The sequence below is a fragment of the Vipera berus genome, assembly GCF_964194415.1.
Source record: "Vipera berus genome assembly, chromosome: 1".
NCBI classification, from domain to species: domain Eukaryota; kingdom Metazoa; phylum Chordata; class Lepidosauria; order Squamata; family Viperidae; genus Vipera; species Vipera berus.
Window position 1 is genome coordinate 348,005,569 of NC_138202.1, and position 15,605 is coordinate 348,021,173.

The window sequence follows — 15,605 nt, forward strand, 5'->3', positions numbered from 1 at the left end:
GACAGTGAGAACAATTAATCACTGGAATGACTTGCCTCCAGAAGTTGTGTGTGCTCCAACACTGGAGTTTTTAAGAAGAGTTTGAATAACAATTTGTCTGAAATGGTATAGGGTCTCCTGTATGAGCAGGGGGTTGGACTAGAAGACCCCCAAGCTCCCTTCCAACTGTTACTCTGTTCTGTTCAGGCAGAATTCTGAAGACAGTACTGTTATTCAACCGTGGCAACCTTAAGACATATGGACATCAACTCCTAAAATTCTGGGAGCTGACATCCATACATCTTAAAGTCACTGCAATATAGGATGAAACCAGCCATGTTCTGCTTCTTGGTGGTGAATTTAAAATAATTAACAGAAGGTGGATTGGGATTTCTTTCTTTCTTTCTTTCTTTCTTTCTTTCTTTCTTTCTTTCTTTCTTTCTTTCTTTCTTTCTTTCTTTCTTTCTTTCTCTCTCTCTCTCTCTCTCTCTCTTTCTCTCTCTCTCTTTCTTTCTTTCTCTCTCTCTCTCTCTCTCTCTTTCTTTCTTTCTCTCTCTCTCTCTCTTTCTTTCTTTCTTTCTTTCTTTCTTTCTCTCTCTCTCTTTCTTTCTTTCTTTCTTTCTTTCTTTCTTTCTTTCTTTCTTTCTTTCTTTCTTTCTTTCTTTCTTTCTTTCTTTCTTTCTTTCTTTCTTTCTTTCTTTCTTTCTTTCTCTTCACCATTCTTCAGCCAGAAAGCTCCCAGAATGACTTATAAATATTAGCATTATCCCCCTTGGACACACAGACAAAAACAGATGGGAAGGCAAGATGGGTTAAACCAGATTTGATCCTGCTGCAGTCCTTATGAAGACTAAATGGGAAACCAACAATTCAAATACATTGTCTAGGAAAACAGCTGGCAGTAGGCATAAGGCCAAAGCTGACAAAGCACTTGCTTTGTTTTTCTCCTGTCTCTATTAAGGTATCAGGAAGTGCTTACTTGGGGCTACATGTACAACTTAGAATATGCTAATGTTTTCCATTTTCAGATTCTTAACAGTGCTGATCTAGATTCTAATTCTCTCTCCCCCTCCCTCCCTCTCCTTCTCCCTCTCTTTCCCTTTTCCTCTCTCTCCAGTTGACAGATCCATTCAGGCCCATGTTGAGGGTAAGATGACAACTAACCCTTTTTTCCTTGTTTCGCTATGCCACTTCTGCTTTTCTTAGATTTTCCCCAGCTGCATTCCTCTTTGATTGTTGCCTGCAAAATGCACTGTTCACAAGGCATCATTTATTCCTCCTTTAAAAGTGGGTCACCTTTTATGCTATATAAAAATTACTACACATGCAGTTTGTCATAAAATCATGAAATTTTGGAAGGGAATGGACCACAAAAGTCATCTGATGTAGTCCTCTACAATGTGCCTTGTGCAAGAAAAATAACGAGAACTTCTTTGAGAGGGGACTATCCAGTCTCTTAAAAACCTCCAGGGATGCTGAACCCACATATTCTTTGTCCCTTGCATCAAATGCAAGATTTCCTAGAAGCCATCCAAGAGCACCTTGGTATGCGCCATAGATTTTCCAGACAAATAATAAGGAATTGCCCACAATATGTACAATATGTGTAGCCAGCTTGGAAGCCATGGAATATATGCCAAAGAGTTTTCCAGACCACTTGGCTTTAATCAATCCTGCAGACAGTCCCACGGCATCTATATATCTTCTCAGCCATGTACTTCCTAAAATGAGAAGCCATTGTTCACCTCCTTCCAACTGTTCACCACAATGAGTGGTACTTCTGACATTCTCCAGAGGTTTTGACCATCATTGTAGGGTTGAACAACGCGTGTGTCAGCACCTGGACAACTTTTGGTACTTGCTGAGGGGATTGGAGGTTGAATAGCTTGGGGACAAGTTGTGGGTGGTCCTCAAGGTTGCTCAACCTGGAACCATTATGGCCACAGTAGTGACCCAAAGCACTTTCAAACCACCCAAATTGTTTCATGTAGGCACTGGTGATATTTTTGTTTCAGCAAAGTGAGTGATAATGTCTCCATGGCTCAGATCACTTTATTGAAATAAATCTGTGTGACACGTTGTGGCTTATAGGCTACCCAGCATCATCAGAGGTTTACTTTGCAAGCCACAGTAGATGGAGATGATTATTTTCTCTCCCTCATGTTCCTGCATTTTTTCCCCTTTACCACACTGACTTTGTCTTTAAAGTTCAACTCCTACCCGATGTCTTAATATAGCTAGCTTAACAGCCAGTGTGAAGGCACTCTATGTTTGGTCATAGAGTCTTTCCAAATGGTTTGGTAAATCTGCATATCTCTTTCTGGCAGATTTTTTGTGATTATAAAGATTCTCAGGGCATCAATAGCTAAATCAAAAACCTGCATTGTAAAACCATGTCTACATCAATTGGAATAAAAGTGAAGGTGGAAAGAAATAAGATGAAGGCTTGTGTGGGTGGGCTAAATATTTAATTATGGGCTATGACTAATGTCCATGCTTACATCTTTGATGTCTTATCAAACAGTTGGCACCATACAGGTTGTCCTCGCTCTCCATTTTACAAGCTGATCCTGTTATTTCTGTGGCAATGTGTGAATCCTCCTTCACTAGTGGAAAGTACTATATAACTTACATAAAAGGTGGTGTAAAGCAGGGTGCACAACTTTTCTCAATTAAAAATTGGCTCATGGTGGAGGTTCATAGTCTAAAAAAATAAAATACAAAACCCAGACACGATTTCAGTTTATCTTTAAATGCAGTGATGGTTAATAAAATGTATCTCCCACATGGGATTAAGAATTGTTCTTTTCCATCCTATTGAAAAATGAAATTTGGTCACAATTTTTGGAAGGATCTGAGTCTTTGATGGAGGGGAATGAAGTTTTCTGGTGAACCATGCAGTTCTAAGGCCCTTAGTTTTGAATCTTTTGCTTAAATGTATATAATGCTACAAATTTTGTGAATCTAAAAAGCAATTGTTCTCATTAGTGCCTGGATAGGAGACTTCTTATAGAACACTGCATTGTTTTTTGTGCTTAAAAAATCCCATTGATGGCAATTCTCAAGCAACAACAGGTTAAGACTTAAAATCTCATTATTCCTATAGCTAAGAGGTATTATTTTCAATACTTTTAAATACTTGTTTCTTTTTCTTTTCTTTTTTTTGCAGAAACCAGGCAAATGGTGTGCTATGCATGTTCATATTGCTTGGCAGATCTATCACCATCAACAGAAAGTCAAGGTGAGCTCTTTTTGGGCAAAAAGCGAGAGAGTGATTGATTGATTGATTGATACATATCAGACACTTTATGAGGCCCATAATTGATTCATATCAGACTCTTTATGAGGCCCATAACTCAATGGCGGAGCAAGAGTTTTGCATGGAAAGGGTCTGGGGTTCAATCCTTGAAAGCTCTCAAGAAACCTCCAAGAGACCCAGTCAATAGAAGCTCCTCTCTGCCTAATGCTTTGGAAAGCCACTGACATTTAAATGAGGCAATATTGGATCAGATGGCCTGTTTAAGGCACTTCTTACAGTTATATATGTCAGGTAGAGAACCTGTGGTCCTCCAATTGTTATGACATTGGAAACTATAGTTCGGTCAGGCGCAAAGAATCAGGACCATTCATAAGGATTGGTATAGAAGATTTATTCAGCCTACACATAAGAATCTGGTCAACTAAAGTTCAGCAGTAAATTAGCACCAGATAAGGGTCAACAGAATTCAGGAGGAATTGGAGCGCTTGTGGGAATGCAAGGACTCTAAACCGATGAGGAACTTAACTCCGCCCTCCCGCAGCTCCTCCTGCTTTTCTACTACAAGTTCAGCATCATCTGAATGGCCACAGGTTCCTCTATGCTCAATGCTATTCTGTATGTCTGTAGTCAGGAATATTAACTTCTTGGCTTCCAGTTCATAAGCATGAATTACAGATATTTACATCTATAAGACATGCTTTATAAAAACAACCTGATCTCTCCTTGATTTCCAAAGTACCATGGTATGTTACTTTTTTGGAAAAAAAAGATCTGCTACCTTCATGATTTTTTTCCCTTATTTCAGAAACAGATGCAGACAGATCCCCATAAATTGGACTTTGGTTTGAAACCTGAATTTCTGAGCAGACCCCCAGGTCCCAGTCTTTTTGGGGCCATTCATCATCCTCATGACTTAGCCCGGCCATCAACTCTTTTCTCCGCAACCAGTGAGTTTGTAAACCACCAATTTGTTCTCTGTTTGGAAACGGAACAGGAAGAAATGGAAGGGTGGGCAGTATGATATAGACTTCAGCAATACACAATGTCTTTTTTCTACTGATAAATATGATCAGATAAACTTCATGAAATAAAATGTAAGACTTGAATTGACCTGGTTTGCTGTTGTTTTAAATGCACTCTTCCCTTGATCAGAATTTCAGCAGGGTGGAGTATGCACGTACGGGTAGTCCTCAACTTACAACCACAATTGAGCCCAAAATTTCTGTCGCTAAGCAAGACAGTCGTTCAGTGAGTTTTGCCCCATTTTACGATCTTTCTCGCCAGTGAATCACTGCAGCTGTTAAGTTAGCAACATAATTGTTAATTGAATCTGGCTTCCCCACTGACTTGCTCATCAGAAGGTCAGAAAAGATCACATGACCCCGGGACATTGCAACCGTCATACATACGAACAGGTTGCCAAGTGTCCTAATTTTGATCATGTGATCATGGGGACGATGCAAAGGTCGTAAGTGTGAAAAACAGTCACAAGTCACTTTTTTCCCCAGTGCTGTTGTAACTTCTTACAGTCAATAAATGAATGGTTGTAATTAAGGACCACTCGTGCTGCTCCTATGCTCATTTGAGGTAAACAGATATATTAGAATCAAAATATTGGAAGGGGCTGTTTGGGCCATTAAGTTCACTGTGCAGGAATCTAGCCTCCCAACCTCTCTGGCTAAACCAAATCAAACCTAGGATACAGTGGCCACACTGGAGGTGCTGTACTCAAATGTTTTGGTTTGCTTGCTTTTGAATGTGTTTTGCTAGGTGCCCACCATCCAGCCGGTCCTACTTTCGGCCCACCCTCGCACCACAGCAACTTTCTCAACCCAGCAGCCCATTTAGGTAAGTAGAAACTCTCAAAGTAAAGTAATCAGAAACTTCTCACTTCTGAAAGTTTGTCCTAGACTTCAGGATATTATCCAAAGTTCCATGATTTCAAGCAGCTCTGAGTTTAGTTAACGTCTACTCAGGAAACTGCTTCCGATCCCTTTCGTTCATGTTGAGTCCTTTCGTGGTGGGGGTGCAAATCTTGGAGATTATCACAGAGATGAGGTGGCAAATGATTTTTTAATCTGTGTTGGATGGGAGAAGACCGTTTATATTTTGTTGAGCCTCTAGAACAGGGGTGTCAAACTCAATTTCATTGAGGGCCACATCAGCATTGCAGTTGCCCTCAGGGGGCCGGGTGGGTATGGCCAGGGTGGGCGTGGCCTACTGCATGGGCGTGACTAGAGTGCGTATGGCCTACTGGGTGGGCGTGGCCAGCTCTACATGGTTCGCATCAAGGGTGCCTATGGGGGCCCGGGCAGGAGTGGGACAGATCTGGGGGTCTCTGGCAGAAGGAGGGTCTCTGGGCCAGGGCCAAGGCAGTGGGGGCCGTTCCCTCACTGTTTCCAGGATGGCTTCGCGGGCCACATGAAACCAGTTTGCGGGCCAGATCCGACCCTCGGGCCTTGTGTTTGACATGTCTGCTCTAGAAAGAGTGCATAGAAGAGCAACAAAGATGATCAGAGGACTGGAGGCTAAAATATATAAGGAACGGTTGCTGGAATTGGGTATGGCTAGTTTAATGAAGAGAAGGACGAGGGGTGACATGAAAGCAGTGTTCCAGTATCTCAGGGGTTGCCACAAAGAAGAGGGAGTCAAGCTATTCTCCAAAGCATCTGAAGTCAGGACAAGAAGCAACGGATGGAAACTAATCAAGGAGAGAAGCAACCTAGAACTAAGGAGAAATTTCCTGACAGTTAGAACAATGAACCAGTGGAACAACCTGCCTCCAGAAGTGGTGAATGCTCCAATACTGGAGGTTTTTAAGAAGAGACTGGTCAATCATTTGCCTGAAATGGTATAAGGTTTCCTCCATGAGCAGAGGGTTGGACTAGATGACCTCCAAGGTCCCTTGTACCTCTGTTATTTTATTCTACTTCAGAACCTGAGAGCTTCCATATGCTAGTGTGGTGCAGTGTAGCAGTCTGTCTTCATTTTATTTCAAATATGGACTGTTGTTCTGGGCTTCCTTCTTCCATCGCGTCACTACGGTGCTTTATATGTTCAAAGTTGGCAACACAAAGTGCAGAGTAAATCAGTGTGATGGTTTACCTTTACTTCAATGTTCCGCTGAACTTTTCCACATCCAAAGAGCAGAGTGACTTGCCCTTTATAATTTTCCCTTCACAACCTTAACTTTGGTGTAACTACATTGACGTAACTTACATTGTTTAAACTTAAGACAGTGGTGTAGCTCAACGCCTTAAAAGATGTTGGATTTGTCGACCAAAGATGTTTGGCACTCCGGCGATTCAAGCCCCACAACACCATGTGCCAGAGTGAGCTCCCATCATTTGCCCCCACCTAGTGCTTTGAAAGCATGTAAAAATGTAAGTAGATAAATAGCTACCATTTTGGTGGGAAAAGCTAGCAGTGTTCCATGTGGAAGTGGGAGACAGTGCCGGACCTGCCCGGATGTTAGGTGAGGCTGGCCAAAAAAAAGTCTGGATGACCTGATATCCCATGAGCACTGCTAGCCAGCTGAGGCAAAGCTAGTTCGCCCCAGTGGTATGCCATGGATAGTATGCATGTGTGAATGAACAAACTAGCAATGTTAGGTTGCCAGAACTACTCTGTGGTAAAAAGCCTTGTAGACTTCCCTGGTTATGTATGCCATAACACTAAAAAAAGAGAAAGAAATTGCTTAAACTCTGAATGTCACTGCTGCATTCTGTGGCAAGTATCAGATATGTAGAGTAATCCATGACTAGCGTTGACAATGTTACTTAGTTTGGCCAATGAAACATCTTCAAGAAAACAACCAAGCTCAGAGAGCACCAAGGATCCTTTAGACTAACACAAATTTTAACAGGAGAGTTTGTAGTACAGGCAGTCCTCGACTTACATCTGGTCACTTAGTGACCATTTGAAGTTATGGCCTACCTGGAACAAGAGAGCAAAGGCCTGTTCTGAAATTCTGATAATTGCACCCCTTCCCTTCCCCCTGGAGTCATGTCACTGCAACACAGCTGCATTGATGGCCATTTGCAGAGTCCCACCATCACGTAACCACATTTAAGATGGTTTCGCTGAAAACAGGAAGTTAAAACTATGCCATAGCAATCCATGGCTTCACTTTATGACCACAGCATCTGTTTAATAGCTGCGGCAATTGATTTATGATTGCCACATTCACTTCGTAACCACCACAAAGAAAGGTCATAAAAGAACCTTTGACCATAATAGGCAGACTTCATTGCAGTCGCATGTCTAGGACTACCTGTAGTTTATCTGTCCTAGACTAGTTGTTCAGTGCTGGGATCTAACAACTATTGCTATTCCCATCTCAGGGGGAAGGGGTCCCTTTTTTCTTAAGTTCTTCTAAAACAGGGGTCTCCAAACTTGGCAACTTTAAGGCTTGTGGACTTCTACTCCCAGAATTCCTCAACCATTCTTGGAGTTGAAATTCACAAGTCTTAAAGTTGCCAAATGGTGTGTTAATCTTCCAGAACACGGGTGTCAAACTCGCTGCGTCACGTGACATGTCACGATGTATCGTGACTTATTTTTTGCATTGCCAGAGCTGGGGTGGGCGTGGCTTCCCTATGAGGCTACCAGCCCGCAGGCTGGCAATTTGACACCCTTGCTCTAGAAGAGTGATTCTAAACTCAACAACATTAAGATGTGTGGACTGGGGAATTCTGGGAGTCCACGTATCTTCAAATGAAGCAGCCTGTTCCATTCTTTTAACAGTTTTCGGAAATTTCTCCTAATGTTTAGATCAGGGGTGTCCAACCTTGGCAATTTTAAGACTTATGGACCTCGACGCCCAGAATTCCCCATCCAGCCATGAAACCCATGAGTTGCTAAAGTTGGACACCCCTGGTTTAGATGAAATCTATTCTCATTCAGTTTAAATACACCAGTCATTTTCTATCCTTCAGAACAGGGATGGACAATCTTTTGATGACTGAGGGTTGTATTTAGTATTCAAATGGCATGTTTGTTGCCAAGTCTTGGTTTGGGAGAGTTATTTATTTATTTATTTTAACCATTTAGTGCTTATGCTATCATTTTCAGTGTTGGAGACATTTTGCTATCATAGTTTCAGTAATTATGGTCAAAGGAAGCTTGGAGGGCCATAGAAAAGTTCCTTGGGATTCCCACTTTCAGATTGTTCATTCAGGCCAGTTCATAGTATAGAAAAACATTCGCAGTACATTAGTAAGTGTTTCTGTTTGGAAAGAATCTGCTGCATATTTCCCCATTGTTTCTCATTTACTTCCTTCCTTCCTTCCTTCCTTCCTTCCTTCCTTCCTTCCTTCCTTCCTTCCTTCCTTCCTTCCTTCCTTCCTTCCTTCCTTTATTTATTTTTCCTCTTTTTATCCCTTATTTCCTCTCTCTTGAATCTTATTTCCTGTCTCTCTTGAATCCACCCTCTCTACATATTCTTAGCCTTCCATCTCTTTTCTTTCTAAGGACGTGTCCTGCTAATGCTTTGCTTGCCCAAGCCAAATACAAGTAAGCCACTGTTTCACCCTAGGAGGTAACACCCCTCCCATTAGCATCTTTCCGTTTGGTTTCAGAGACTTTTAATCGGCCCGTGACGTTCACCAGCCTTGCAGCCATGAGCAGCAATGCCTTCGGGGGACTTGGCAACCATGCCGTTAGTGAGTAAATTCTCCTTCGGCTCTGGCTATGTCATGCTTTGGGTTGGCTTAGTAGCAAGAGTGAAAGAACAGCACAGGTAGTCCTCGACTTACAACAGTTCATTTAGTGACCACTCAAAGTTACAACAGGACCGAAAAAAGTGACTTATGACCATTTTTCACACTTACATTTCAGCATCCCCATGGTCAAGTGATCAAAATTCAGGGGCTTGGCAACTGACTCATATTTATGATGGTTACAGTGTCCTGGGGGGTCATATGATCCCCTTTTGCAACCTTATGACACACAAAGTCAATGAGGAAGCTAAATTCATTTAACAGCCGTGTTACTAACTTAGCCCCTGCAGTGATTCACTTAACTACTCTGGCAAGAAAAATCGTAAAAGGGAGCAAAACTCATTTAACAAATGTCTCACTTTGCGACAGAAAAGTTGGGCTCAATTGTGGTCGTACGTCGAGGACTACCTGTATTTGTGCAGAAAAGCAAGAGAATATGGAATGCCTCTGCTTTCTATAAACCCTTTACTGACACGGAAATCTAATTCCAAGCAATAAAAAATCTCTTGCATTTCTTTTCCCCTACCAGTTTGCATTTCCACCTGATGAGAGGAGACTTTTAGAAAGTTCTCATTAGCAAAGCTTGGTGGTCTTGCTGTGTTGTAAAAGGGACAAGAAGCGTGCACATCGGTGTCCTGATTTTCATTGCATAATCATGTCTCCACCAATCTGTTGTTTTTTGTTGCTTCCCACCTCTCCATTAAATCTCCAATGAAGGAATCAGGAGAGAGATCATCTCATAAAACTTGGAATAACAGTAGCACTTAGACTTATATACCACTGCACAGTGCTTTACAGCCCTCTCTATGCGGTTTACAGACTCAACGTCTTGCCCCCAATAATCTGCGTCCTCATTTTACTGACCTCGGAAGGATGAAAGGCTGAGTCAAGGCTTGAGCTGGTGAGGATTGAACTCCTGGCAGTGGGCAGATTTAGCCTGCAATACTCCATACTAACCACTGCGCCACCACGGCTCTTAACACTGAATATCAATCTATAGTATTGAATAGCAAACATTGAATAGCAATGTAAAGAAATTTCCTCTCCCCCTGAAGGAGAATTTTGAAAAGGCAGTGTAAACTGGTACAAGGAGCGGATGGGGGTTAATAGGGTACAGGCAGTCCTTGACTTCCAACCACTTGTTCAGTGACCATTTAAAGTTAAGAAGTCACTGAAGACCTAGTGGTTGTGACTGATCCTCAGACTCCCAGCTGTCCCAGCATCTCTCTTCAGTCAGGTGTAAACCTAGTAATGAGGTGGAGTGAACTTTGGCCACGCTTGTGTATCATTTTTGTTCTGATCTTGGTAGTGCATCTCACTTGCTCCTATTATTGGCTGCCTTTAATGTGATTGATCATGGTCTGTTTATGGACCACCTACAGGGGTTAGGGATTGGGGGGGTACTCTGTTTCAGTAGCCCCATTTCTCTCATTTACTTATTTATTAAATTTATATGCTGCCCCTCCTACTAGTGAGAGTGTTGGACTGCATTGGGCAGTTTTGATTGACATTGGGGATATGGGATTGGCCAAGTGGCCCTTCTCTTTGAGGGCACCACACTTACCATGTCTATGAAACCACTGGGGTAGGTCTTCCAACAGTTGAGCATAGTTTAGCATCGCTATGCCATTCCCATCTTATATTCAATTCTGAGCTTAGCTGGAAATTTCATTGAGGCTCTGTCCTAGTCTAAATGTAGTTGGGGTCTGAATGGGGTGCAGTGGGTTGACAGGAAGGAAGGAAGGAAGGAAGGAGGAAGGAAGGAAGGAAGGAAAAGCCCTGATCTTAGGCTATGTAAGCTACCTTGAATTGACCAGAAACAAAGATGAGATTTTTTTAAAAAAAAATCTTGTAACAAACAGACAAATGTTAATTTGCTTACTATTATATATTGATTTGGGTTTTGGTAAATGTGTATATTTCTTTTGTATCTTTGTTTTACTGGCAGTTTTAATAGCATTTTAACACTGTTCTCTGCTGGCATGAATCTCAGAAATTCGCCATCGTATAATTTTGAGGTCAATGATTAATTCTGAATGATCATGTAATCTTAACACAAATAACTCTCCTGCTTCTATGAAGTCATCTTGAATATATTAGTAATAAGAACGTTACATTAAATGGCTTTTGTTAGAAGAGAAAGTCAAGTTAGGGGCAGATTAATTTTCTTACTTCAGAAGAGGTAGCTCCATCAATCTATGGTAAAAGCTAATTTTCTAAAGATAAGATTGCCAGTATAAAACCGACAAGGTTCCTACCGCTATAGTATTTCATTCAAAAGTAAGTAGGACTGCTCTTTGGCATTGGAAAATAATCACAAACCACTGTTGCCTACGTTGCTCTTGGTTGCGGAATGTAGACACTACTAGACAAAAAGTGGGATCGGAAAACAGAAAAGAATGATATTTTGATTACTGTTTGGATTAAGCAGTGAAATGAATGTATAAGATTTGATTGCATCTGGTAACAACTGCAAGTCAACTGAATTGGGCTGAATGTATCCTATCACTGGTTGAACTCACAGTCAAGCTTTATGACAGAAGAAAACATGGCTGGTGTTTTCTCTTCATTCAAAGCACATTTAAATCCAAAGCCCTTATAGGCAGCTAGCAAACATATTACAGAAGAAATAAAAGAAAAGAACAAAGGCATTAATTTAAAAAAAAATCAGTAAAGTGAAAAGAAAGGAATCTATTATTAAGCATACACAACATTCCTGCTTGAGTGAACAGGAATTATCTTGCATGTGGGCATCTCTGTTGACTTAGGAAGTTATGAATTTGGCCATTAGTATAAGTGCATTCTGAACTTTTAAGGGCATGAAGAGGGACAAAAAGTCAAGATGGCAATCATGACCTCACAATCACAGCCTTGTCCCTTTTCTACATGTAGGACAAATGTAAAATAAAGAGGGCTTCAATCAGGCAGTCATGATTTTGACCATTTTGAGTTTGTTTGACGACTCCCTCTATAGATGCTCCTACTTATATTGGGGGATTGGAATGCTAAAGTAGGAAGCCAAAAGATAACCAGAATAAGAGGCAAGTTTGGCCTTGGAGTACAAAATGAAGCAGGGCACAGGCTGATAGAAATTTGTCAAGAGAATACGATGGTCATAGCAAACACTCTTTTCCAACAACCCAAGAGACGGCTCTACATATGGACATCACCAGACGGTCAACACAGAAATCAGATTGACTATGAGCTCTGCAGCCAAAGATGGAGAAGCTCTATACAGTCAGTAAAAACAAGACCAGGAGCTGACTGTGGCTCAGACCATGACCTTCTCGTTGCAAAGTTTAGGCTTAAACTGAAGAAAGTAGGGAAAAGCACTAGGCCACTCAGGTATGAACTAAATCATATCCCTGATGAATATACAGTAGAGGTGACAAATAGATTTAAGGAATTAGATCTGATAGACAGAGTGCCTGAAGAACTATGGACGGAGGTTCACAACATTGTACAAGAGGTAGCAACTAAAACCATCCCAAAGAAAAAGAAATGCAAGAAAGCAAAATGGCTGTCTGAGGAAGCTTTGCAAATACCTGAGGAAAGGAGGGAAGCGAAAGGCAAGGGAGAAAAAGAAAGATACGCCCAATTGAATGCAGAATTCCAGAGAATAGCTACAAGAGATAAGAATGCCTTCTTAAATGAACAGTGCAAAGAAATAGAAGAAAACAATAGAATAGGGAGGACCAGAGATCTTTTCAAGAAAATTGGAGAGATGAAGGGAACGTTTCATGCAAAAATGGGCATGATAAAGGACCAAAATGGCAGGGACCTAACAGAGGCAGAAGAGATTAAGAAGAGGTGGGAAAAGTACACAGAAGAACTATACAAGAATGAGCTTAACGTCCCTGATAACCACGATGAGGTGGTCACTGACATCCTAGAATGTGAAGTGAAGTGGGCCTTAGGAAAGCTGAGCAACAACAAAGCTAATGGAGGTGACAGTATTCCAGCTGAGCTATTCAAAATCTTAAAAGACGATGCAGTAAAAGTGCTACACTCAATTTGCCAGCAAATTTGGAAAACTCAACAGTGGCCACAGGATTGGAAAAGATCAGTTTACATCCCAATTCCAAAGAAAGGCAGTGCCAAAGAATGTTCAAACTATCACACCATTGCACTCATTTCCCATGCTAGTAAAGTTATGCTTAAAATCCTACAAGCTAGACTCCAGCAGTATGTGGATCGAGAACTACTAGAAGTACAGGCAGGATTTTGAAGAGGCAGAGGAACTAGAGATCAAATTGCCAACATACACTGGATCATGGAGAAAGCTAGGGAGTTCCAGAAAAACATCCACTTCTGCTTCATTGACTATGCTAAAGCATTTGATTGTGTGGATCACAACAAACTGTGGCAAGTTCTTAAAGAGATGGGCGTACCAGACCATCTTATTTGTCTCTTGAGAAACCTATATGTGGGTCAAGAAGCAACAGTGAAAACTGGACACGGAACCACTGATTGGTTCAAAATTGGGAAAGGAATCCAGCAAGGCTGCATACTGTCACCCTGCCTATTTAACTTATATGCAGAGCACATCATGAGAAAGGCAGGGCTAGATGAATCAAAAGTTGGAATTAAGATTGCCAGGAGAAATTTCAACAACCTAAGATATGCATTTGATACTGCTGTAATGGCAGAAAGTAAAGAGGAACTAAAGAGCCTCTTGTTGCGGGTGAAGAAGGAGAGTGCAAAACTTGGGTTGAAACTTAACATTAAGAAAACCAAGATCATGGCATCCGGCCCTCTCAATTCCTGGCAAATAGATGGGGAAGAAATGGAGGTAGTGACAGATTTTATTTTCCTGGGCTCCAAGATGATCGCAGACGGGGACTGCAACCAAGAAATTAAAAGACGCTTGCTCCTGGAGAGGAAAGCCATGGCTTTCTTATGGACCATAAGAAAGGCTGAGCACCAAAGAATTGAGGCCTTTGAACTATGGTGCTGGAGAAGACTCTTGCGAGTCCCTTGGACTGCAAGGCGATCAAACCGGTCAGTCCTAGAGGAGATCAATCCTGACTGCTCTTTAGAAGGCCAGATCCTGAAGTTGAAACTCAAATACTTTGGCCACCTAATGAGAAGGAAGGACTCACTGGAGAAGAGCCTAATGCTGGGAAAGGTTGAGGTCAGGAGAAGAAAGGGATGACAGAGAATGAGTTGGCTGGATGGAGTCAGTGAAGCAATAGGCATGACCCTAAATGGACTCCAGAAGATGTTATTGGACAGGAAGGCCTGGAGGAACATTGTCCACGGGGTCGTGATGGGTCAGACACGACTTCACAACTGGCAACAACAACAACTTACGTTGATTATGTTCTAATCTGCTTCTCTGGGTTACCTCTCCTGTAGGCTTCGGATCCTGCAGCTATTGTTTCAGAATTGTCTTGTTTTGTTACAATGAAAGGAAGACTAAATATTTCCCTTATACGCAAAATGTGATCTCAGGACTCCTGGGGATGCTAGAGACACTTTCAGGGTATCCACAAAGTCTAATAATATATTATAATTTCTCAGTTTTAATTTCTAATAGTCAATATTGTTAGATATAACCCATGTAAAACAAAGCTTTGTAAGGTCCTCAATCATTTTTAAGAGCGTAAAGGGGTCCTGAGAACAAAAAAAAAATTTGAGAACCATTGCCTTAAACTGTTGACTTAGTGAGAAAATTGTCTAAACTTTGCTGAGAATTCTGCAATGGAGGAAGGGCAATTTTTCCCCCATCTAACTTTCTTTTCCCAAGTGAAATTTTCTTAAATTCAAGTAGTCTTCCATTTCAGTGTCTTTATTTTATATGCCTTTTTATAGCATTGTTGTGCTGTTGATTCTCTTGATAGACACCAAAACAAATAGGCTCCAAATGTTTTTTTAAAATGCAACATATTTTGTGCTGGGTTCATTTCCTAATTAGTTTGGGATTGGTTTTGTGTCCTTTAATATTATCTTAAGATTTCTTTGGCTGTTCTTCCTCTTCACAAAGAAATAAAAACTTAGCAGCTGAGTCACCTAAATGGCTCCCCCTGTCTTTCAAAGGAGGGATTGCATCTCTTCCTCTTAAATGAGGTGCTAACAATGATCTATTAATCTCCTTTCCTTTTGCAGCTCCCCATAATATGTATTCATTTTAAACTCTGAGTGCTGTTAAAATAAACAAACTTGGGTTTAATTGGTAAGTACTACCCACTGAGCATATTGCTTTCTGTTCCCCCCCCCTCCTTCCCTCCCCTTCACCATTTCAGCACCCAACGCTATGTTTGGCCACAAGGATTGCCCCAGCATGCAAAGCTTTAGCAACCCTCACGAGCCTTGGAATCGTCTTCACCGAACGCCTCCTTCGTTTCCAACTCCACCGCCCTGGCTGAAGCCAGGTGAGCAGGAACGCAGCGCGTCCGCTGCAGCTCATGAACGAGACAGAGATGTAGATAAAGGAGACGCTTCTCTTAGTAAAGATGACAAAGAAAGGTATGAAAAGAACACACCTGCTGAGCATCACCTGCTGGGGGATGGGGAACCATTCCCTCCTTAATACATACTTAACTTGTGGTTCCAAAAACTGCTGATGGTCGATGATGACCGATAAATTATCAATAAAGGAGAATATTTGTAGCTCAGGGCTGACATGAGGGGTCCTTGGTGCTCTC

The 15,605-nt window shown here is 41.5% G+C and overlaps 1 protein-coding gene across 1 annotated transcript in view; it reads left to right on the forward strand.

Moving 5' to 3' along the window:
* LOC308659525 (autism susceptibility gene 2 protein-like) overlaps positions 1–15,605 on the forward strand; it is a gene marked incomplete at its 5' end in the record, with an annotated part of 101,766 nt that overhangs the window by 76,205 nt on the left and 9,956 nt on the right. The window contains 6 exons of the mRNA XM_081313185.1: positions 1,097–1,126; positions 3,149–3,220; positions 4,044–4,185; positions 5,009–5,086; positions 8,818–8,901; positions 15,204–15,426. Coding sequence (XP_081169311.1) covers positions 1,097–1,126; positions 3,149–3,220; positions 4,044–4,185; positions 5,009–5,086; positions 8,818–8,901; positions 15,204–15,426 — 629 coding nt within the window. The remainder of the gene's footprint in view (positions 1–1,096; positions 1,127–3,148; positions 3,221–4,043; positions 4,186–5,008; positions 5,087–8,817; positions 8,902–15,203; positions 15,427–15,605) is intronic.